The sequence below is a fragment of the Gymnoscopelus braueri genome (assembly GCF_963280865.1).
Source record: "Gymnoscopelus braueri genome assembly, chromosome: 10".
Lineage (NCBI taxonomy): Eukaryota > Metazoa > Chordata > Actinopteri > Myctophiformes > Myctophidae > Gymnoscopelus > Gymnoscopelus braueri.
The window spans coordinates 29,367,780-29,393,296 of NC_137611.1; the positions used below are offsets into that span (position 1 = coordinate 29,367,780).

Sequence of the window (25,517 nt, forward strand, 5' to 3'; positions counted from 1 at the left end):
GTTCATATAAAAAAGCACAAGTTCAAACCCTAGAGTTGTCTCTCTTAGAAGTACAATGTTACCATCATTTGATAGTCATTGAATGATCCCAATGGACCCCCGGGATGAGAACCCCTGACTCACATCATTTCATGTGTTTTAGCCTCGTGATGTCCTTCCCAGTAGTCAGCTGCTGGTGGGCGGGGCGTTGTCTCGCACCAGGAAGTGTGTGGGAGGCACTGCTGCAGAGAGCTGTCAGCAACCCAACCTCACACAGGAACCCACAGTAAATAATAACACATTTATGTAGACATACATACTGGCGATTCTCACCTTCTGGACGTTTATTGCTAAACCAGGTAAGAATACTCTCTCGGTTCGTCCACCATAAAGTATTCATTGGTTACAGTGCATGCGTCTAAACTCTCCTTGTACGGGCCCTGGGCCGTTTTACCAGCTGACTGTTGTTGTTGTTAGCTTAGCTTAGCTCGCTAACGTTTAAAGTTTAAAGTTGAAGGATATGTTAGAGTACAGTAGATTTGACGAAGGACTGTCCTGCTGCTTTATGTTGATGTTCCAGTGACCATACTGTCCTATCATGGTCCTGTCATGTACATGTACACTATAGCTAGCAGTTAGCATTAGCTTGCTAGCTAGAGAGAGAGAGAGAGAGAGAGAGAGAGAGAATTGGTACTGCTGCTGGGGTCTTCAACAGGGGGTACAGTGTGGCTGCCTGCCAAATCTTTGTGATAGGAATTTGTTTTACATTAACCACTTGCATGTTGCATGATATTTAGAGGCTCAACTATTTTTAGAGTTTCGTCATTGCATTCATTCCCTTAGTGTTTTACTTTGTCATAAAAAAAAAAACCAGTTACTTTTTTTTTGGGGGGGATATTTTTTACATGTTTATGCTAATTTGGAGAGGGTTCAATTGTAGGTCAAAACATTCCAAGTTCCTTCCCTTTGTAGTAGGCTGACAAGTGTGAGAATCAGTTGAGTTTTTTTTAAAGCCTTTATTTTGTCATGGCTTGCTTGGCAATGTTTAAAAACGTAGGTGACCAACGCGTTTTGGCTCGGGGGCCTTCATCAGGGTCCAATATATGGTTTTGATTTGATTAAAGAGGCTTTGCTTTGGGAACCAATGGCCAAGTGGTTAAGGTGCGTACTGCGTACCACCACATAGGCTTTGATGCTTGACGGTGTGTCCCGGGTTTGATTCCCCAGCCTGGCGGCGGATTTGCTCTATGTCACTCCCAGACTCTCTCCCTGTTTCCTGTCTCTCATCGCTGTACTATTGAATAAAAAGGAGTATTTTGGTGCTCTTTGCCCTCATAGCTAGATTTCTAAAGCACAATGGCTGGCAGGCATAACGATTTGCAAATAAAAGCATCATTTGCTGAGGAAAATGACCAGGTGGTTTGCCTCTGGAGGTCTTAATCCGTGTGTGTTTTTGACTTGCCCAACAGTCATTGTCTGACTGCTGTAGAGCGTTACAGTCTGCTATGGAGGAGACAAACCGGGAGGCGGTTGCTACGGCAGTGCAGCGCGTGGCAGGGATGCTCCAACGATCAGACCAGCTGGACAAGGTGGAGCAGTACAGACGGAGAGAGGCCCGCAAGAAGGCATCTGTGGAAGCAAGGCTCAAGGTGAAATGTCCCTCGTTTGTATGCTGTACATTATGTTTTCGTTGTGTGTATATAATAAGGAGTGTGTTATTTGTTTTACTGGTAACACTTGGTTAGTTCATACAGCAGTACTACTGATTCTGAAATGAAGGTGACTCACTCTTATGAACACTTATCAATTGAACTGCACAAACCCAGTGCACCCATCCCCACCCACCTGCAGAAACATACCCGAGAATCTTACCGCTGCTATGCACCACATTCGCCTTATGTTGCACATTCAATAATATCTCTGCACTGACTGCATAATACCTATGAATACTGTACGTATTTTATTTTACTTAAAAATATATTCTGTTACAATCGGCTCTTTCCTCTTCAGTGTTTACTTAGGTTTTAATGAAATGCTCTGGAAAGTGTGACCTGTGTATACCCCCTGTTACTAAGTTCTAGTCTTTTAGTCAATGCAGTTCTCATTCGGTACAGTAACTCATTCATCTTTTCTTGGTTGCCAATATTGTGTAGGCAGCTATCCAGTCCCAGCTAGATGGAGTTCGCACTGGACTCACACAGCTGCACAATGCCCTGGTGGATGTTAAAGACATCCAGAAGTCCCTGGCGGCCGTCAATAGTGACTGGAGGCAGAGCATCAACACCATAGAAAACTTGAAAGACGTGAAGGATGCGGTGGTCCAGCACAGCCAGCTAGCGTCTGCTGTGGAAAACCTCAAAAACATCTTCTCAGGTACATGACATTTGAAGAGTGTATATGTTACAGGGAAAATGGCATTCCAGGGAAATTGAAAGGGGTACGCTTGTTTTCATGCCCCTCATGCAATTCTGTAGAATCAACGCTAGAGGGCAATGCAAGCCAGACATGAGCCCCACACCACACACGCACGCATGCATAAACCAGCACGCACACACGCATGCGCACACGCGCGCGTGTACACACACACACACACACACACACACACACACACACACACACACTCCAGGGGGCGGGCCTGGCGGGCTATGTTAGTGCAGTGAGTGGCACTTGGGGCAAACGCAGTCCCCACACAACATCATTTACGATTCTGTGCCTATCGGTACATAACTCGGACGGCGCTTAAGTCGACTAGCAGACCATCGGCAGGTCGTCGCGGGCACTCGCGCCTGGAGGCGCTCGGGCGCGACTCCTCTGCCTCAAGGTCTGCTAAGTCGGAGCGCCTACCGTCATGGTCCAAAACTATACTTTATCAGCGAAAAAAAAGTAGTCCGCGGTTGTTTGAAAAAGTAATGTCCCAAGCTGGAGTCAAACCCCGGCTCCCAGTGGTAGTGGGTGGGGAGTCCAATGATTATCGAAGTGCGCCACTGAGGCTTGTACTAGTGGTGCAAAGTAACAAAGTAGATTTACTCAAGTACAATTTTGAGGTATTCGTACTTTACTTGAGTATTTCTCTCATATTATCCATTTTATTTTCAGCGTTCGCCTAGCGTAGCTTCCTGGTTAGTATGTTGTTGTTGTGGTCGTCGTCCTCGCATCAAAGCCCCGCCTCGCAGCACCGCCCCGTGCCTATAAAACAAGCGCTCCCCTGTCAATTTCCCTGGAATGCCATTTTCCCTGTGACATATATACTGTATGTATAATATGAGGTTGTGTCTGTGACCTACTGAAAAGCTGATGGTCAAAGACCTCAAATGGTTTCACTGAAATAAGTTGTCAGCTTTTATTTTGTTGCTTCATAGACCAGTAAGAATATTATTATTCTTACTGGCGAATTGTTATCAAGACAAAGCATGTGAGATTGATTAAAATAAACAGCGGAGATCCAGGCATAATACTGAGTGGTTGGGGTCTAGCATTCAGAACTCAGCCGAGTACTGAGGCAGTATAAAGCACCTTTGTTCTCACCAAACTTTCTTCGGTCCGGAGAGCCCTTCCGAAACCGAAAAAAGTTCTTGGAGTATGTTGCAGCCTCAACAGTTATACTGACCGTGTACTCTTTCGGTCTTTCTCTCATTCTCTATCTTAAAAGTTTATCTAAAAACTTTCTTTATCTCTATCCCTGTTCTCTTCTGTTTTGCTCCCTTTTCTCTGTCAATCTCCCCCCCTCATTGTGCATTTACTTGTACATCTTAAATTGTGACAATAAATCTCTCTTGAATCCATTGTTTGCTTGCCCCTTTCTACCTGTATTTCTCTCTGTCCCATGCTATTTCTATCTTCACTCATGCTCTCAAAATCTGTCTCTCCAGTACCAGAGATAGTGGAGGACACCAAACAGCTGATAGAGCAGGCTGAGCTGCTGCAGGCCCACCGTAAACTGATGGATCTGGAGTGTTCCCGTGATGACCTGATGTATGAGCAGTACCGTATGGACAGCAAGAACACCAGCGACATGCACCTCATCTGCAACTACTTTGAAGATGTAAGTTCACCTGGGATGGACAATATATGTAATGGTTCTTCAATGTGATATACGTATATTAAATATACTTCATTGACCGGAGTCACACAGGGGTCTGTACTTGGCCCCATCCTTTTTTCCCAATGCACCAAATCTATTTGCCGATCTACAAGCTCACAATGGATCTTGTTGTTGAGCTTGTAGAATTGCTTTTTGGGCGGTGAAACCGCCCCTATAAGTGAGATTTGGAAAAATGTACAAATATCTTGGGCAGTGAAACCGCCCCTAAAAGTGAAGTTTGGAAATTTGTACAATTATCCTGCGCTGTGATTGGCCAATCACAATCTATTCAGGACTGTGATTGGCCAGTGTCACATGACACATGTGCATAGCCCTATATAAGCAACCATAACTTAAAAAAAACCATACATTTGTTTTTTTTAAGTTATGGTTTTGTCCATCATAAAGAGTGTTTCAATAAATGTATTTATTTGTACTTTGTACATGATTGATCGACTCCATTCAGTATTGTGATTAGCTAGGAAGACACCGCCCACTTCACACAGGGTGTGATTTTTTCAGAATGTTGGCCTTTTATGGAATGCTCCGAAAAGGGACACTAGGGTTCATGAGGTTAATGAACAATATGAAAAAAAGGTATATTTTATTTATTTTTATTATATGTTTCAACATTATAAAGGCGACATAATTCACAAAAATAATGTATCTGTCTGTGCCCATAAATCTGGTTATCTCAGGTATAAAAGATGGAGATACATGATTCGTCGAGGGTGTCCACTAGTGCATATGATATCTAGTTGTCGGCCATAGTACAGTATATGAGATAATGGTGTATTTCTTGCTGTAGGCGAGGACCCTAATACTGAAGTAGCAACCTTGGTTTATGATTTGGCCTGCCGTCTGCATTTTGAATGAAAAAATCAATTGCTTGTGGTGATGACAACTTTATTTTCATTGTACTGATATGACAATTAATACTTAGACCCACACCATACGACTTGGAATGTTTTTTAAATTTGCTTTGGCTCAACATCCATGGTAGATCCTTTGTGGATCTACCGTGTGGATATTTAACATCAGGGTCGGTGATGTCCCCAGCCCCCCTTTTCTTTCTTCCTGAAAACAAGATCCATTGTTCATCTTCCTTTTGTGCAAGCTCCTTCAGGAGCTTTCGATTTCACCCACTGATTTACCCCTGTAAGCCTGTGACAATAAAACTGATTCAGATTCTGATCCATATTCATCCATACTGTTAACCAATCCTGCAAATGTTACATTAGCCAATGCATTGTTGTGATTGAGCCCAGTGTATGCAAAATGTCAGTCCTTGTGACATGATACCTACCCTGTCTACTGGCATCATACAGATGTGTGAACAAATGTAATATTCATTTACTGTAGTCTAATAGACCAAGGTGTGCTGATACATTTATCATTTAATGCATTGTCTCCTAGGTGCAATCATTGTCTGATGAACTGGCTAAGCAGTTGTGGATGGTGCTCCAGCGTGCCATGGTAACGGTTCGCCGTGACCCCACCATGCTGGTCTCTGTGGTGCGGATCATCGAACGCGAGGAGAAGATCGACCGTCGCATGCTGGACCGCAAGAAGCAGACAGGCTTCATCCCACCAGGACGACCTAAACAATGGAAGGAAAAGATGTTTAAGGTAATAGGATGAGGATGGAGAGATGAAGTCAAATATGCCAGATATGGTCTTATTCCAGATATGCTGTATATGTTTTTCTAACCAAAGTGATAACATGGGAACTGTATTGAACAGTAGTCATATGACAAATACAAATATAAGTTCCAACTGAAGCCATTGTAAACTCACCAGGTTTTAGGACTACAAACCGTAGAATTACTGACAGCAGCAACTAACCTCTTGTGCAGCCATTGTTTAAAATACGGAGCTGAATATAAATAATAAATAATAATGCCACACTCACGCACACACCCATTTCTCTTGTTTTAGTGTTTGGAGGGCACCGTTAGCACCCGCATCGAGGGGACCCAGTCTGTGACACGGGAGTCAGATAAGATGTGGCTGGTTCGGCTCTTGGAGATAACCAGGAAGTATGTTCTGGATGACCTCGTCGTTGTCAAGAACCTCATGGTGCAGTGCTTTCCCCCACACTACAACACCTTCCAAAGGTACAGTAATACCTTGGAATGCTATCTATACGTTTTGATGTCATGCCATAACACACATGAAACGATTTCTGTCTGTCTGTGTCTTATCTATCAAACTATCGTTCTGTCTTATATACTAATATATTTCTTTCTTTAAAAAAAAGAAAAACGCTAGTTAGTAGTTTTAGTAATTATAATCATCATTGTAGTAGTACATTGTTTTAAGAATATGACATTTGCGCACATTTGGTTGTAAAAAAAAACGTTTCTAAAAAACGTTGAAACTAATGAAGAAGGCGATGATTATCATAATTGTAATTACATCTTTATAATCCAGATTTTTTGTGTGTGTGTGCGTGTGCGGGCATGCATTTTTTCAGGTTTTTCTGTCTATACCATGAAGCTGTGTCAATTCGTGTCCAAGAACTGGCATCTGAAGACTTGGAGGCCAATGAAATAGTTTCCATGCTCACCTGGGTCCTTAACACATATAAAAGGTACAAGACTAAACTGCACACAAAGTCCTACATACTATGTATGAGAAGGGAGAAGCTAAAGGATGCTGGCTGCTTTGGTAAAAGCATGGAGTGTGTGCGTGCATGGCATGTACACGAACGGGGTGTGCACTGTGCATGTACGCATGACCAGTACTACTATATTTTTTCCTGCAGCTATAATTTTCTCCCTAACCCTTCAACACACCAGTTCCATGCGTAAGACAAAAGGCAGGAAGTCTCTACTGTCTCTTATATGGGCATGCCTTGTAAATCAATGAAATCAATATTAAAAGCTTAACCCTGCTCCCACACACACAGACACATACACACACACAGTTTCAGCACGCAATGTGTACTGTAGTAGTGATGTGCTGTCATTGGATTAGTCACACTGTTTAAATCGCATGCTACTCCTAACCTTTCTTGCTGGAGGCATGCGTGTGTTTTTAAAAGTATGTGTGTTCACACATCGCGTGCAATTGCAGGGATTGAGGAGATTAATGCACAGCTCCCTATGGGCTTTTAAAACACAAAGAGCTACTAGCACACACACACACACACACACACACACACACACACACACACACACACACACACACAGATTCTGGCTGTATGTGGTACCATCATGGGAATTGCATACATGACAGGCTGTTGAAATGGAGAAAATGGAACAGGGATGCTACAAGTAGAATGATTTGCACCCTGTCTGTCCGTCCGTGAGTGTGTGTGTGTGTGTGTGTCTCTGACCAGCTAATCTCCGGCAGTGTTGAGTCGATCGCAGCGAAACTGTGCACACACACTCCCTGGATGCCAGAGCAGAACCTCTGCCCCGAATTTTTCAGATCGGCCTGTTATAGCGCCACCAGGAGGTCGATGTATGCAAAACAATTTTTTGGTCTCGTATTACTACTGCAGATTTCGTCCAAACATCACGCTAATCGGTACACAGTATCTCTATAGTCATTAAACGAAACGGGTCTTTCAGATTTTTCATAATCCTAATTGGCTTAGATTGGCTTCCAAAGTTTGCAGGAGTGCTCCGTTTTCAACAAAATGTCACTCTCAAATAATGAACACAGCGTGCGATTTCCGTGGAGTTTTGCGCGCAGGAAGGCAGAGGAAGAATTTTTCAAATCAGCCTCATGGTGGCGCTATAACAGGCCGATAAGCGTTTTTACCTGCACCGATCTGTGTAAAACTTTGTATTTGCACTCCCTAGAGGCCAAGGAAAAACCTTTGCCCTGCATATCTGCCTTTTATAGCGCCACCAGGAGGCCAATTTATGTAAAAAATATATATATATATTATTTTATCCAAATTTCACGCAAATCGATACACTTGATCTCTATAGTCATGTGATCAAGACAGATCTGTTTGATTTTTCATATTCCATCCTGATTGGCTAAGATTGGCATCAAAGGTTTGTGGCCCGTTTGAACAAAATGCCGCAAATCATGAACACAGCGTCCGATTGCGGTGAAACTTGCACATCGCACTACGTTGAGGAACAAAAGCCACCCTTTTGACATTGCCCTATTATAGCGCCACCAGGAGCCCGTTTGAACAAAATGACGCAAATCATGAACACAGCGTCTGATTGCGGTGAAACCTTGCACACACATTCACACTACGTTGAGGAACAAAAGCCACCCTTTTGACATTGCCCTATTATAGCGCCACCAGGAGACCGATTTTTTTTTTAATTTTTTTTTTTACTCCTACTGATTTTGTCCAAACATCACGCAAATCTGTACACATTATCTCTATAGTCATGTGATCAAGATGGACCTGTCCGATTCTTCATATTCCACCAACATTGCTGGCCCACAATAACCTACCTGACCTGGCGGAGACCTGTGCTCCGAGGAGCACTTTTTCTAGTTTACATTTTGTTTGACTTGGTTCCACAGATAAACATTGTGAAAATAGGCGCTGAGAGCTTGTAGATCGCTATTTTCACAATTTTTGCCTCTTTATTTATTATTTGACAATTTGGTCAATATTTCACCAGTTTTTATAGTATAGCTTGTTGACTGCCTTTGATGCAGCAATGTTCTTTTTTCATTTCATTTATTTTCTTTTTTTTGTATTAAAATGGTCTTAAAAGTCCTTAAATTGTCACTTTACTGTCGTCTGGGGACCTTCCCCAAAATCATGTGGAACCTTTGGGTCGTTTTTTTTATTTTACCTTTGGTTAGAGAATAGGTACTGTAATATAAACATCTGTGTGTGTTAGTGTGGAGATGATGGGCCACCCAGAGCTGCATGCAGAGTGTGACGTCAACGTACTGGAGCCCCTGTTGCCACAGGAAGTTGTGGATCAGCTCCTCAGTAAATATGTTCAGACGTTTACCGTGAGTAGGATACACACTCACCAGCTCTTACACACACACACACACACACACACACACACACACACACCAATGATCAGACTAGGGCCGAGTGATACGACATCAAATCAATGTCACGATTATTTCAAACGATTCTGAGAAAATATGTAGAGAAAATAGCAGATCTACTACTGTAGCTTAAACTTGTGCACCGCGACGCGTTGCGAGCTTGTTGATCGGCTATTTTCACTATTTTTGTACGCCACCATTGAACAGCGAAGTATAATACAGGGTTAAGTGACAGAATAACCGATTTAGTCTATTATAAAAAATCTATTAGAATTATTTCGCGTGGATTCATTGATATAGTATAAGAAATGTAAAAAAGAAAAGGATTAATCAATTAACCAACATGTGCAAGATTAAGTCGGCTATTGGTTTAAATATTGGTTTCAAAATATTCTCTCATTTTCGGTTAATTGCCCAGCCCTAGTTCAGACGTTCATTGTGAGTACGATACACAGTGTGTCTAAGTCTGTCCATGGGTGCAGTCTAATATAACAGGCTGGCTGCGGAAGGCCTTGGAGACAGACAAGAAGGACTGGCAGAAAGAAACAGAGCCTGAGGCTGACCAAGACGGATACTACCAGACCACTCTGCCTGCCATCGTCTTCCAGGTAACGCATATATATATATATATATATATATATATACATACATACATACATACATACATACATTCTGTACTAATAAGACACTGCTGTGTTTTTCTTTTCTTTTCTACCTTTGTGGTATTTTTGTGTATTATTATTTATTCTTTTATTTTTATGTATTGCACTCCCTCTTCCCTCAGATGTTTGAACAGAACCTACAGGTCGCAGCTCAAATAGATGAGACTTTTAAAGAGCAGGTTTTGAAGCTCTGCCTCAAACAGATGAGCAGTTTCCTCGTCAGGTACGTAAATTTCATGAATCTTTTGACTTTTCAACTTCTTTCAAATGAAAAACTGAATTTACTGATCTCCAAATATGCATTTCATCTGTCCACCCTCTGAGTCCTCAGATTCCTCTGATAATAGAATAATTGCTCTAATTGCTTAATTACCTTAAGCAATTAGATCAGATGAATTACATTTTTTTTAGACACGGCTAACAAATATATACATAATGCACTAAAATACTATGTACTTTGTTGACCCAGGGTTCTCTCTTCAGATCCCACTTTTTTCCCCTCTACACCACATCTCATTGCGGAAAATAGCTGATCTACAAGCTCACAACACATCGCAAAGTCCTGCAACACATTGTGAGCTTGTAGAGCTTCTATTTTTGCTGAATATTTGCTCGTTGACATTCCCAGAATAGGGACACCAGGGTTCAAGTAGTTAAATAATAATTATTTTATTTTATATTCATTAATTATCAATTAATCCTAGCCAACAAAATCATGTTAATTGGTCATAAGATATAATAAAGACAGCTATTTCAGTCTTTCAATATATTTACCCTGCACTCAAAACAATACATTTCAATTTCATAATATGGAACATGGGAAAGGGGAGGGTAGAGAATTTCTTTTCTATAGCACATTTCAAGAAGGCATATTCAATTTCCTTTACATAAACCATTAAGCAAAGAAAGGAGCATTATAGGACATTTGAATGCAGTAAAAATGAATGAGGGAAAAATAAGACGTTAAATTCCTATCTCCTATTCAGGACACAGAGCAAAAAACAATAAAATGGCATTTGAATAACAAAAACAAAAGAAGTAAAAATAAAACTACCACAAAAATTATAGTGCAGAATAATAATTTAACTTAAATGTGTTGAGCTTGTAGAAGAGATTTGGTGTTCAAGGAAAAAAGGGAGTGGGCCAAGGATAGACCCCTGGGGGACCCCGGTCAGGGTTATAGTGTTTAAGTGGTTAAATGAATAATAGAATTGTTGAATTTTCTCCGGGGGGCAGGTACAGAGAAGAAGCCATTGTCTACAAAGAGGAGCATCTGAGAGACAGACAACAGCCTCAGTGCTATGTTCAGTACATGATCGGCATCATCAACAACTGTCAAACGTTCAAGTAAGGAACTTGGCGATGGGTAATTGTTTCCTATACAGTGTTTTAGAATACTGATATGCATGTTAGTGTGATCAATATGTCTAACTTTGGAAAACAACATATTCGTTTTTGACTACACTCAGAACGAGTTTGTGCACAGATAAGTTATTTGTGGCAACCTACAGTAATGAAAGTGGTCGATTTTCAAAAGCCAGATGGAAAGAATCAACATGACAATAGAGGTCATACACGTAAAGAAGTACATTTCTATTAGTTATTGCTAAGACAGTAAATATTGAACAGGACTGAGATCAATATATTGAGGCAGGTCCCCAGTATTCCCCCCACGACAAACCATAACCCATTGGCATGGATGTGGTATTTCTGAAATGGGTGCATCACAATATTCCTCTGACAATGTGCAAGTTTGACAAATATATTAAGGCCCATGACAGCCATAAGCAAACAGATATTATGTCTCTCTTCCACTTCATTTAGAGTACCATGTCATAGACTATAGTTATAGACTATAAAAAGCAACAAGACTGATCTTGTGGTGGGTTGTCCCTTTTCATTAGGCCCACCTTTGTATTCCATTAGCACCAGCTGTACCGATTGCACTGCTGTGTGTCAAACCACGTAGACATGTGGTTCAAATCAGACTTGCACAAATCAGTTTTCATGTGGACTTTTTGCCGTTCATAGCCTGTGTCTTCTGTCTTCTTCAGAGAGTCCATCAACAGCCTGAAGAGGAAGTACTCCCAGTCGTCAGAGCTCAGCGACATTGATGCAGCCATCGAGAAGACGCTCAACGAGGTTGCCAAGGAGGGATGCCAGTTCCTATTGGATGAAGTGTTCCTAGACCTCGACGTAAGACAGGCTTTGATGTTTCCGCATCGCCATCGTGTCCACAGAAAGTATTTTTGCGCTACACATGCACTGAGCGAGACACCTGCGGCCCCTTACTCATTTTACATCAAACATTTTAGGCATTTTGCTGACTATCTCGTCAAAGTGTCTTGCTCCAAGTGCAACCATAGCATGAGCTTCAGTTCCTAGTACTGTCTTAATACAAGCAACAGATTCTTACCGCTTTCATCCTGGCGTCCCTATTTTGGTCATGACATTATTGACAACAAGAAAAGAAAGAAATAAAATAGAGATTTAGTGGTTAAGTACAGTACTAGTACAAAAAAAAATTGTCAGGCACTTTCATTGGAATAAAATATGTTTTTGTTTGAATGTTGCCCTCTCCCAGCACCACCTAAATGAGCTGTTGACCAAAAAGTGGCTGATGGGCTCCCATGCTGTGGACACCATCTGTGTGACAGTAGAGGACTACTTCAATGACTTCAACAAAATTAAGAAGCCCTACAACCTGGTAAGGAGTATCGTCCAAAAATTCATTCACAGTATGCATTCACTGTAAAAACAAAGCTCTGAAGGTGATTGGTACAGCTCAGTTAGCTTAGTGTTCACAAAGAGTTATACATTGAATTCACTTTAAGTACTTTGTTTGTTTTAACTGTAGGGGTTCTTGTCCAAATATCTAATCAATCACACCTTGTATAATCGTAGATTTCCCTTTGGAAAGGTAGTAGCGCCGTGGTCAGTGGATACAACTCAAACAAGTGTCTTTTCTGGTGTTTTATTTCTGTTTCATTCACACACAAACAATCACACTCTTATCTAAACACTATACTGGTTGTTACAACGGTAGTTAGGTTATAAACCTGGAGATAAAAACATAGAACATAACAATTATTACCGACATGAAATACATCTTCACAAGGTATAATATATATGTGAGAAAATACGTTAAGTCGTGTAAAATTAGCTCTCAGATTACATACCAACTGTCCACCGCGGCTCTGCTTTGTTACTGAAGCTTCTATTCTGAAACCCCGGTCCTATAGAAGTTGACGCATGCGCAGTACTTTTGGTCACGCTGGCAGGCATAACAAATAACTAAATACCCCACAGAAAAGTAGATAGTAAATACATAAATTACCCCACTACTAGGACAATACTTTCTACGTGCGGATTAAGCCGCTAATCTACCTAAATCTAATGAAAGTATTATTATTATTCACGTTAGACCGGAAGTGCGTCACTTCTCCTACAATTAGCTGAACAAACGGTCATTCACCACTGGATGGAGCTAGAAGGCCACATAAGTAGGTACATGTCATTAACACCCCACCGTCATAATCATAGATTATTCCACACCTCCCACTTGGTCCTCTGGCTTTAAGACCCAAGAGGACCACCACCCACTACCCACTTAAAGTCTTTGCGTTTGAAAGGTCTTTCGGCAAGAAAAAATGGGCACTAGGCCGTCAACATTGTTCGTAAAAAGGCGCAAAACATTGTCTGTAAAAAGCGCAAAAAACGCAAAACATTGTCTGTAAAAGGTGTAAAATACGTTACGAAATGGTAGGTTCCCTCTCGTGGTCCTTGATGCTGCATACAATCCTTTAAGCGCAGCCCTTACAGATGCAACAAAGCACAACTGCCAACTAAACATACGGACAAGGGTCCAAGCCCACTCAGAGGTGGGCTTAGATCCCGGCCATGTCCAGTCACAGCTGTACCAAGTTGCACCGGCATGGAACTGGCTTTACCGAAACACACCGCCAACCTCCAGGGAGGATGGCGGTGGGGAATCTTTTCTTCTTTTACTGCTCTTCCACTGGTAGAAGAACCACCAGCCTCCTAACGTCCCGGTGGAGGATGGTGGATGGGCAACTTGCGACGAGCTGGTCACTCTTGGAAGGGCTGGTGCAGGCAGGAAGGCTGTGGCAGGTCCTCACCTTCACGTCTCGGACGACACCTTTCTCATCAGGAAACGCCTCCACGACCCGACCCAGTCTGAAACGGCCCCTGAGTGCGTTCTGGTCAGCGAGCCATACCAGATCTCCGACGGCGACGTCCCTGGCAGGGGTGTGCCACTTCTTCCGGATGAAGAGTCCTGGACCCGCCAGCTGGCTCCACCGCTTCCAGAACTTGTCCACCTCGATCTGGATCGCTCTCAGACGGACGAATGGGTAGACAGTGGATTCGAACCCTCCGGGGTCGCCACTGGGTCCCGCACGCCCCAGCAGGAGGGAGTTGGGGGAGATGACCTCAACGCTCCCGTCTTGCAGCTGGGTCAAAGCGCCGATAGGCCTCTCATTTGCCAGGTTGGCGGCCAGGTACAGAAGGGTTTGGAACTCTAGTGCTGTCATGTTTCCTTCTTCTCCCACGCTGCTCATTGCTCTTTTCATCACATGAACAGCTGCTTCTGCTGCGCCATTCCGGTGTGGCGAGTCAGCTGGGTGGAATACCCAAGTCCAATCTGTCCCACTCTCGGCAGCTCTCTTTTGGACTTTCTCTTTGTCGACACTTGCCAGGAACTTGTAAAGTTCTTCCAGTACTGGCTTAGCTCCAACAAAATTGGTCCCCTGGTCAGACCAGAGCTTCTTAGGATGGCCCCTCAGGGCAGTGAAGCGTTGAAATGCTTTCAGGAAACCTTCTGTTGATAGGTCTTCTACGATGTCGGCATGCACCGCTCTTGATGCCATGCAGCAGTAGACAATGCCCCAGGCTTTCTTGCTAGTCCTCTTCTTCACTGCATCTCTGATGGTGTAAGGGCCGAAGAGATCCAACGTTGTGTATTCAAATGGTGCAGCTGGCGTTGTGCGCTCCGGCGGGAGGTCGCTCATAACTTGCTGGCACATCTTTGCCCTGTTCTTCCGGCAGTGAATGCAGGAGTCGATCACTTTCCGAGCAACTCTTGGTCCTTGCACAATCCAAGCCTTCTTCCTCATTCGTAAGAGGGTTCCAGCTACTCCCTCATGGTTGGCCCGGTGGGCTTCTTCTGCCAGAAGAATGCTAACCCACTCCCCGTAGGGAATTAAGGGCACGCCGGTCCGTCCTTCAGTCATGGTCTGGACTCGGCCGTGGCACAGTAACAGTTTAGAAGTTTTCTCCTCACGGACTACAAGCCTGTTCAGAGTAGTTTCAGGAAACTTCACTCCTTTTTGAGCTGCCAGGCTTAGTTCTTCGAAAGCGGCTTGACGTTCAGTCACTGTCAAGGCCTCCCACTTTACTGGTGTGCAGGTTTTCTTCTTCCGCTGCAACCAGAACTTCACAGCCCTTCTGACGAAGCCGATCACATTGCAGAGTTTGATCAGCGTGCTGTATTTTCTTGGGTCGACTTGGTCCACAAGCGCAGCGCCCCAGAGCTTTTGGGGGACTTTGCTCTCCTCCGAGGGAAAGGCTGTTGTGTCTGAAGATTTTTGTGGCACTCCATCTTCTGTCTTTTTCTTCTCATGACTTACAGGGGGAGCCATCAGCTTGGCCTGTGCTCTTGTAGTTACAGCTGAGAAGGACTTTCTTTGGAGCTTGCTCACGACGTCTCTAGCAGCAGCCACTACTTCGGAGGCGGATTTCATGGGCCATTCTTCTTCAGGATCGGCCAGGAAGTCAGGACCATTTTGCCATACAGAGCTCTCTTTGAGCAGTTCAGGGGTGCAGCCGCTCCTTGTCACTAAGTCAGCGACGTTTAGTGTTCCAGGTATCCACCACCAGTCTTCCACGGGGCCAGCCTTCTGGATCTCCCCGACTCGATTAGCAAAGAACGTCTGGAACCCGTAGCTTTCTCTTTGGATGGCCCCTAGCACCGTCTGGCTATCCACGAAATGGAACCATCTCTCCACTTCCAATCTTCCATGCTTCAGCACGTAGCCCTTTAGACGAGAGGCGAACACAGCTCCACAGATCTCGGCCTTGACCGCGTCGCCCTTCTGGTCAAGAGGGGCTAGTTTTGCCTTTGACTCTACCAGTCGGGTGACTACACCATCAGATGTCCTCCACCTTAGGTACAGGACAGCTCCATAGGACTCACTGCTTCCATCCGAAAACGTGATACCCCATGGCTTTCCCCTCCAGCCGGAGGGCGTGATGCTCCTGTGAAACGTGATGCTGCTCAGTCTTGTATACTCCTTGAATAGCTCCACTGCTTTTCCACGGAGGTCATCAGATAGTGGTTCATCCCAGGTGTCTTTTGTCAGGTTGCCGGCCTCCTGGAAGGCTCTCCTCACAAGAATCACTCCCTTTTGCTTCATTGGGGTTGCGAGACCTAGAGGGTCGTACAGTCCAGCAACTTGGCTTAGTAGCACCCGACGTGACAATGGGTTTGGCGTCATCTCCACAACTTCCTCTTCGCTCAGGTCTTCTCCAGTCCTCATCTTCCCCTTTCTCCTAGAGAAGTTGATGGATACCATGACAAAGAGCTTGTCGTCCCGGACGAGGTAACCAACTCCCAATGCCTTGTTGTCTTCTTCTTTGAGCTGGTTAGGCAGGATCAGTGTCTCAGGCTTGGATTCTGAAGCATCAATCCTCCCACTTTGCCCAGACCGGATCCAGGGCTTTAGGTGGAAGCCTCCTGTTGTCAGTATAGTTTTGACCCCCTTCAGGATCTCTTCAAGCCTGCTTGGGTCATTGTGTGATGCAAAGATGTCATCCACGTAGCTGTTCTCCTGAATGACACTTCTTTCATCCGCAAGGTGGGAGAACTGAGGAAGATTAGCAGTCTCCCTCATAGCCACTTGCGCTATGCATCCGGCCGGCTTATCTCCCATGTTCACCCGTACAATGGCATAGTCTTCAATCTTGTCCTGTGGTGAGTCTCTCCACAGGAATCGGTGAAGATGGACTTCTTGCTCTTCCAGCCACACTGAATTGTACATCTTTTTGATGTCGCCGATAGCAGCAAACTCTCCCTCCCGGAATCTGAGTAATACTGCCCGGATGGGGTTTAGCACGTCTGGACCCTTTATCAGGATGTTGTTCAGGCTCACTCCCCTGTATTCTTGGCTGCTGTCCCAGACGATACGCACTGGTGTGGTAACTGAATGGGGATTGGGGGCTGTCAGATGACTCACCCACCACACTGCTCCAGGCCACTCTTCCATCATGGACTTTGTCAACTTCACCGCTGCTCCTCTTTCAATCATTTCGTGGATCTGCCTGGTGTAGGCTTCTTTCCACTTGGGATCTTTTCCGAGGCGCTTCTCTGTTCTTAGGAACGTTGCTTCCACTACTTTGCGGTTGTTGGGGAGTGATGCCGGATCCTCCTTCCAGGGGTACTTTGCATCCCAGTGGGGCTCTCCACTGTGCTCATCCCTCTCCTTGAAGGTCAAGCCTGCTTTGATACGCTCCATCTCCCTTTCTTCAACCAGCGTCATCTCCTTTCCTCCCGGAGAGCACTTCCCGCAAAGACAGCCTCCGCATGCAGGGTTACATGCTGCTCCAATGCTGTCCATCTTCCACCAGCTTAGGGCATCGGTAGTACTTGTAGCGGTATTTGCCTTTCTCACATTGTCCACAGGCTTTGGGACATTTAAAGGGTGTTCCTTCACATTGTCCACAGGCTTTGGGACGTTCAAAGGGTGTTCCTTCACATTGTCCACAGGCTTCAGGACGTTTAAAAGGTGTTCCTCCACCTTAATGGCTGCCGTCCTCATGGAACGAGCAAAGTGTGTTAATGAATAGCGTGTTGTCACCTCCACCTCTTCAAAGAGGTCCGGATGTACACCGCTCACGGTCTTGCCCAGTGGACCATCCCACAGCACTAGATCACCGATTCTATGCAGTCTCTGCGGTGCTAGTCGGCCTTCGCGGGTGCTGATGAGAAGTTCAATCTTCTCGGGACGGGCCAATTCTCCTGGCCTGACCCCTGGGAAGAACTGCTCCAGTTCTTCTGATTCAACAACTCGATCCACTTTGGCGATGTCATCTAAGCCGTAGCAGATCATCTCGTGGGATTTTAGGGTTCCTCTTGGGGTCCATACTTTGATTGCCACGAGATATCTCCTCGTGTCGACTCTTGCCTCCATCTTCCCAACTCCATAAACCACCAGCGTGATTGGTTCTCCAGTCAGTCCGAGTCTTTTAGCGGCTCGGTGCGTGATATAGTTTGTGTCAGAGGCGAGGTCAATCAGGGCTCCGATATAGTCTCCTCCTCTTGTTGTGACATCCACAAGCATCATGAGGACTGGTAGCTCCTTTAAGCCACTTTTCTCCACCAGACTGTTCCTGGAGCATACCTTTGAGGTTACTTTGTTAGTGAAGGCTTTCTTGAACTCCTCCATCACTTTTGGATCCAACTTAGCTTCTTCTGTCCCCGGAGAACTTAGGCAGACTCATGGCCCTCAGCTTTACTTTAGGCCTGTACTGGGCGCTGCCATCTCCTCCATATGCCATGCCTGACACGCCGTGGGATTCAGACACTACCTGCGATGCATCAGTGGCGCCAGTGCCGCCACTCTGCTGTGGTGGTATGCCTGTGGTTGGAAATGACAAGCGCGGAGACCCACCCTCTCTTACTGGTGTGGAGGTCGGAGCGGGTGGCCCCATATATCCGCGGCTAGGGAGGGCACTGACACTGGATCTGGCAGGTCGGTCCTTAAAGCTGAGCACTTGCGGGCTGGCTGGGGTTGTGGTATGCTTTAACGGGTCGTCGTGATCCTCGTCTACCACCACTAACGATTCCTCTTTCCCAATGACCTCTTGGCCATGGTTCTTTCCTTCATTAACTTCCCTGGCCCAGTCTACCAGTAGCACCTCTATTTGTTCCTTCTGGATCTTGTACCTTCCCTGAATCTCGGCTACGTTGAGCTCAGGGACAATGTACTTCCATTCATTTACTCCTAGAGCATAGTCATCTAGTCTCCTATTTAGTCTATCTCTCTCTCTCTCTCGATCCTCCCTGGATGCTGACTGCAAGCTAAGTAGCTTGACTTTCCCCAAAGCATCCTCGAACTCCCCCCTTAGGTCGTCCATATGCCGTCCTGCAAAGCGGGACCATAGCTTTTCCCGGACCCTCCGATCCGTGTCCAAGGATCTTTCGTTACAGGCTTTCCTCTTCGCCTTGGTGTCGACAATCGCTGTTGCATTTCTAGTCTCATCGTCCTCTTTTAAGGCCCTCACATACTGATTCAGGTACGTAAAGACTCTATCATCCTCACTCAGGAGTGCTCTTCTGTCTCTCTCCAGTTCCCCGGCTGGCTTACGATCAATTGCATCATCTATCCGGTCTGCTATTTCCTCACAGTAGGCCAATGCACCAGTTAGCTTCTTCTTTAACTCCTCAATTGTCTCCATATTGCTTTCCGTCTTATGGCTCTCCTTTACTCGCTTTCAGCGCAGATATAAGGACCCCGGAATAGCTTGATTACGGTTTACTAGCTAGCAGCTCGCAGCAAAGAGTTAAATAGCAGCAAAGTCAATCGCATCAAAGTCAATAAAGCTCTACTGCAGCCTCCTTAGCATACAGCAGTGTGTTGTTGCATCAACACGAGACAATAGAATGATAGCATGTAGCTTTGTAGCATAGCATCCTCAGCATAGCCTTCTAGCAAAGCATCCAATAGACAATAGAATGATAGGGCTCCCTTAGTATGTAGCAGTGTAGCATAGCATCCTCAGCATAGCCTTCTAGCAAAGCATCCAATAGACAATAGAATGATAGGGCTCCCTTAGTATGTAGCAGTGTAGCATAGCATCCTCAGCATAGCCTTCTAGCAAAGCATCCAATAGACAATCGAGCGCTACTGCAGCCTCCTTAGCATACAGCAGTGTGTTGTTGTATCAACACGAGACAATAGAATGATAGCATGTAGCTTTGTAGCATAGCATCCTCAGCATAGCCTTCTAGCAAAGCATCCAATAGACAATCGAGCGCTACTGCAGCCTCCTTAGCATACAGCAGTGTGTTGTTGTATCTCAACAAGAGAAAATAGCACGATAGGGCTCCCTTAGTATGTAGCAGTGTAGCATAGCATCCTCAGCATAGCCTTCTAGCAAAACATCCAAGAGACAATCCTCTCTAGCACGTAGCAGTGTATCGTAGCATCAACAAGAGACAATAGAATGATAGGGCTCCCTTAGTATGCAGCAGTGTAGCATAGCATCCTCAGCATAGCCTTCTAGCAAACATCCAAGAGACAATCCTCTCTAGCACGTAGCAGTGTATCGTAGCATCAACAAGAGACAATAGAATGATAGCATGTAGCTTGTAGCATAGCATCCTGTTAGCAACAGTGGCTCAGCAGCTGTTCTTTCAGCAAGCAACAGCTGTTGGTTAGCTTTAGCACGGCTAGCATCAGTGCACAGCGATCCTTCCACAGAAACAGTCACTTTTACTTCTTTTAGCTTACAGCTTTTCTCTTCTTTTGGCCCTCACAGCCTTCTTTACTACTGGTAGTCAATAGGAACACAATTGTACTTCCCTTTAACAGCTTCTCCGCCGTGCAGCGTCGAGTGAAAGTGGTCCGACCGTCGCGTCCTCTTTCCCCTCGTCCGTCTGTTCCACACTTTCGTTCTCCTCCGGAGACGACGAGTGGTTTATAACTGTCCAAATATCTAATCAATCACACCTTGTATAATCGTAGATTTCCCTTTGGAAAGGTAGTAGCGCCGTGGTCAGTGGATACAACTCAAACAAGTGTCTTTTCTGGTGTTTTATTTCTGTTTCATTCACACACAAACAATCACACTCTTATCTAAACACTATACTGGTTGTTACAACGGTAGTTAGGTTATAAACCTGGAGATAAAAACATAGAACATAACAATTATTACCGACATGAAATACATCTTCACAAGGTATAATATATATGTGAGAAAATACGTTAAGTCGTGTAAAATTAGCTCTCAGATTACATACCAACTGTCCACCGCGGCTCTGCTTTGTTACTGAAGCTTCTATTCTGAAACCCCGGTCCTATAGAAGTTGACGCATGCGCAGTACTTTTGGTCACGCTGGCAGGCATAACAAATAACTAAATACCCCACAGAAAAGTAGATAGTAAATACATAAATTACCCCACTACTAGGACAATACTTTCTACGTGCGGATTAAGCCGCTAATCTACCTAAATCTAATGAAAGTATTATTATTATTCACGTTAGACCGGAAGTGCGTCACTTCTCCTACAATTAGCTGAACAAACGGTCATTCACCACTGGATGGAGCTAGAAGGCCACATAAGTAGGTACATGTCATTAACACCCCACCGTCATAATCATAGATTATTCCACAGTTCTCACACGATTGTTAAAGGCTGAAGGTACCAGTTTACCAGCCTCACACTAGAGGGGTTAATGCAGTGGTTCTCAAACATTTTTATTTAAAATTTAAGTCTATTTCGCCGCAGACCCCCATGTGAAAATATTTTGTGCCAGGGACCCCCATAAGAGAAGATTTGTGTTATAAAGAAGATCATACTAATTCTTTATAGCTGGAGTCGTTGCACTAGCTCAAATAGATGAAGTATAAATTAAGGTTAAAGTGGTTACATAGATTTTTTTTTTTGTAGCAGATGACAAGTGAAGCCCATCGCAGGGTGGTGGTGGAATACATCAAGGCTGTGATGGCGAGGAGGATCATCTTTAAGAACGCAGACGAGAGGAGGGAGGGAGCTGAGAGGATGATCAAGGAGGCAGAACAGTTCAAGTTCCTTTTCAAGAAACTCACCGCTGTAAGTAGACATTCAGGCGGCACATTTGTCACGTTCTACTGTGATGAGTGAGGTGATTGATTTTGTACTTTACCTTATTACAGTTTTGTAACCCATTGTGACCCATCTTTCTAAATATTTAAACTATGAAAATAATATTAACATGGTTACGAGGTAGGACTGTGCCTAACTCAAAATGTCTTCTCCTTTTTTTTTGTAGAGCAGGTCACATACAATATATATGCAAAAAAATATGCACAGGGTGAATTCAGCATATGAACAATGTGTACTTGTTGTGTTGGGGTTCAGGGAGAAGACACAGATCGTCTTTGTGATGCCATAGCTGCCATAGCCGAAGTCTTCAAGCTGACTGACCCTACTCTGCTGTATCTAGAGGTCTCCACGCTGGTGTCCAAATACCCCGATATCAGGTACACACGCACTCAATGAAGGTGCTTTGAACATATCATAAACATAATATTTAATATTCAAGCAGCAGCTATAACACCATATTTAAATGGCATGTGTCATGGCAGGGCATCAAGCAGACAATCATATCTTTCCCACTTTAAACGGCAAATTACTCTTGTGTCCTGTCATGTTTCATGCAGATGCTTGCGCCTACAAGGTGTTGGCATACTGAACTTTTTTTTACTTGTTTAGTTTTTCAGGTGAAGTAGAGCTTTTACAAACTTTTTAATAAGTTACTCATCATGCAAGATAGAATGCACTTCTGTTTTGACAGCTGTTTGTTTTGACACTGCCTTGACGACAAATAATGTGTGAACAGAAAGCGTTTTGACTCTCAAAATATGATGCTTTATCTTTGAATGGAATATAAAGCCAACATCTTTACTTTACTAGAATTGTATATTTAAGAGAGACAGCACATATTAATGAACACGTTATACAAATACAATACGTATAGTAGAGTTGAAGATTCAATGTAAATATGTCTGCGTTAGCAAGAGCATGCAACTTTTCATCCATGGTCCGTAACACGTAACAATAACACAAGATGTTACAGAGGCTCTTCCCAACTTTTCTTGTGTCCACAGGGAAGAACACATTGTGGCTCTGTTGGCGGTGCGTGGTGACGCTAGTCGGGACATGCGTCAGATGATCATAGAGACATTGAGTCAGAACAAACCAGCCTATACCAGTGCCATGCAGCCCATCTTCAAAGACATCACCGTGGCGCCCATGAATATTAGCTCCATGGCGAGCGCGACGGCAAAGCTGCTCAAATAGACATCACCAGGCGTAACCGGGGAGCATGGATTGGTTTCCATCGTCCCCCAGTTGAATTAAGGGAAAACCTTTACCGTAAGGGACACCAAATACAGGACACTGTGGGAGCTGTGAAGGATTGGGAACTTGATCATAACTAAATAAAAGTTCTAAACAAATGTCTTGGACAGAATATTACCATGACTGATGCACTTTGAGTGAGTTCGCTGAATGTTTGGATGATAAGTAGCTCAAGTGGAAGGCTAGGTACTCTCCAAGCCTTTTAGCCTTAATCTGGTCTGTCCGTTTTCTAAAGTAGGCAAAGTCCTTAATTAGAATATGAGTTTGTAAGGTAAAATACTGTAGGTCTGTATGTTGAGTTCTAAGAGAGAGAGAAAAACAAAACAAATCTCATACTCCTAAAACATTATTGTGAGTTATTGAATTCTTATGTGGTGGAATAAAATTAGGATTGAGGCCTGGTGGATTTAAACTTCATAATTGTCACGTTATGTTTGTTCCCTTCATGAGTGAAAATGTTAGTTAAAATCAGTGTATTTTGTTGCTCATTGTTTATGTTGATCATTTGTGCGATTCATTTTTTTCTTCTGTCCTACCATTTCTATTGTCATTTGATTGATGGTTGGCAGATGCTACCATGTAAATAATCTTGCACCTTGCAAAACAATTATTAAACCACTGATTATGAAGTGCTTTTATTGTGAAGTTATATATTACTAAAAGTTAACCGCTGTTGTTGGGAAGCTTTACTGTAATGAAACCTTACACCTTACCCAAATCTACCAAAGTACTTGGACTTGCGGTTAAAATGAACCAAGTTTGACTCAATGAGTGGCAATTATATCTACAAGCTCTCTTGTCTATTTTAGCTATTTACAAAAAAAAATTATGTAAATATGAAATAGGCCTTGGTTAAGATTCACAAAAAGGGGGGGGGGGGTTATTTGGGATAAAATGAGGGGCATTCATCTTTTTCAGCATGAAAAACATGGGTTTCCGTGTCCCCGCATGCATCTTCTACTGTACCTAGACAAAGAGCTGAAAACCACAAATCTTCTCACCATCCCTATACTGTATGTGTGTGTCTGCGGTTGCATTTCACTTTCACCCTGTTGGCTTCCTGCTAAATGTTTGATAAGGCTGTGTGACTCAGGATGAGTGAAGACAGCATCACGCAAACACTACTGGAGACTCATCCCATTATAGGGGCTGTGTGCGACACACACACACACACACAGTCCAACAGCACTGGCAAAATGCTCTCAAGTTTTGTGACAATCATACTCAGGATGATCATTGATGTAAAGGAGAACAGACACAAACACTGGGGAAGCCACTGATGCAGAGTGACAGCTGGGAGTGGGTGGTCTTTAAGTGCTGGTAATCCCACAGCAGAATTGCGTGACTATTCATAATTATACAGGTCGTTCTCCCATTGGCTTACTGCCACCACTGATGGCTATGATTGGAGGAAACGGTTCTCTTTGTTTCTGATACTACAGTAGGTTTTGATCTAATGACTACCACTTGAACTCTAGTCCAGTGATTCTCAACCTGTGGCCCCCCCAAATAATTGGCAAAACACTATATTTTATTGATATGATGAGAGATTTGGTCTAGGCTAGAAGGAGAAGGGGGCCAAGAATAGACCCTTGGAGGACCCTGGTGAACGAGGTATGAGGGTTTATGTGGTTAATGACATATATTTATATTTTGCTCCCTGATTCCATTCACAGATGGACTGAATTTATCGATTAACCTTGCCCAAATCTGGGCAAGGTTAAAAATGAGATGACCAATGTCACAGCCTGGTCACAACTCTTATCCACATTGTAGCCATGCTGTTCTCATGTCCACATGGGAATAAGTTTAAGGTGGCAGAAAAAGAACAGTAACCTGTCCACTGGAAACCACAAATGAGAACAGAAATATCTCAAAACAAAAACAAAATAGGCAAAAAAGCAACATAAAAACTAATAGCCATGTTAAGAATAAATAAATCATCTCAGGCTTAATTCCACTGGACACATGCACTCTTGCTTGTTCATGTCTTCACTTTGTTTGGCAGGGGTTTTAGACACATCAAGAACCAAGAACTTAATGCACAGCGCCATCATCTGGTCAAACAAGCACTGTAAAACGGTGCACTGCAAGACTAATAGAAGTCATCGAGTAATTTGAGTCACAAGGAATGGGAATTATTTTCCATCAGCTTGAAACCCTGAAAATCTAAAAAGAATATGGAGTTACCTTAAATTATACATTTATATTAGTTGATATTAACATTGACACTTTAACGTTCATGTTATTCTATTTGTCATTCAAATGTTTAGATTAAGATTTTGAAAATATTGGTGCGACACAATAGAACAAGATATAGCCCAACAGGGTATAATACAGGTTTAAAGCCAAACATGACAAAGGAATGTTGAATACCACTGTAACACCGTTGTCATTGTTTTACCATGTCATGTTTGAAGAAGCCTTTGTTAGGCTAAAATGTGGATAGCCATCTATGTGATATTCAGTATCCCCAGAGTAGCTGGGATACTGAAACTGATGGATGTCCTAGAGGGGAGGATGCAAATGACTGAAGTTAGTCATTTGTATTACTAAGGTTTATTGCACCGTGAATTGTGGAACGTTAATCTTCTCTACAATTTAGGCATAATTTTGCAGACGCTCTCAATCCAGAGATTTACAGTAAGCAGGTAAATACGA

The 25,517-nt window shown here is 43.7% G+C and overlaps 1 protein-coding gene across 3 annotated transcripts; it reads left to right on the forward strand.

Annotated features, from left to right (window-relative positions):
- Nucleotides 1-210: 210 nt before the first annotated feature.
- LOC308093301 (exocyst complex component 3-like) lies at nt 211-23,471 on the forward strand. Of its 3 annotated transcripts, none has more exons than XM_080439622.1 (16): nt 211-338; nt 1,449-1,628; nt 2,133-2,352; nt 3,849-4,021; nt 5,477-5,689; nt 5,999-6,177; nt 6,537-6,653; nt 8,890-9,007; nt 9,535-9,660; nt 9,837-9,937; nt 10,951-11,061; nt 11,769-11,910; nt 12,299-12,421; nt 21,405-21,566; nt 21,855-21,976; nt 22,604-23,471. In XM_080439622.1, exons 2-16 carry the CDS (start codon nt 1,485-1,487, stop codon nt 22,794-22,796), a joined length of 2,244 nt encoding a protein of 747 aa, XP_080295748.1. In that variant the 5' UTR covers nt 211-338; nt 1,449-1,484; the 3' UTR covers nt 22,797-23,471. The 3 variants fall into 3 exon arrangements, with proteins under 3 accessions (XP_080295748.1, XP_080295750.1, XP_080295749.1); XM_080439624.1 differs by having other exon boundaries at nt 21,408-21,566; XM_080439623.1 differs by having other exon boundaries at nt 222-338; nt 1,479-1,628.
- Nucleotides 23,472-25,517: the final 2,046 nt, after the last annotated feature.

Bases quoted from the DNA above. Each gene is read 5' to 3' on its own strand.
- LOC308093301 (XM_080439622.1), top strand. From the start codon at position 1,485: ATGGAGGAGACAAACCGGGAGGCGGTTGCTACGGCAGTGCAGCGCGTG. The intron at 2,353-3,848 runs GTACATGACATT...CTGTCTCTCCAG, and splicing joins CCTCAAAAACATCTTCTCAG to TACCAGAGATAGTGGAGGAC. The intron at 21,977-22,603 runs GTACACACGCAC...TTGTGTCCACAG, and splicing joins TCCAAATACCCCGATATCAG to GGAAGAACACATTGTGGCTC.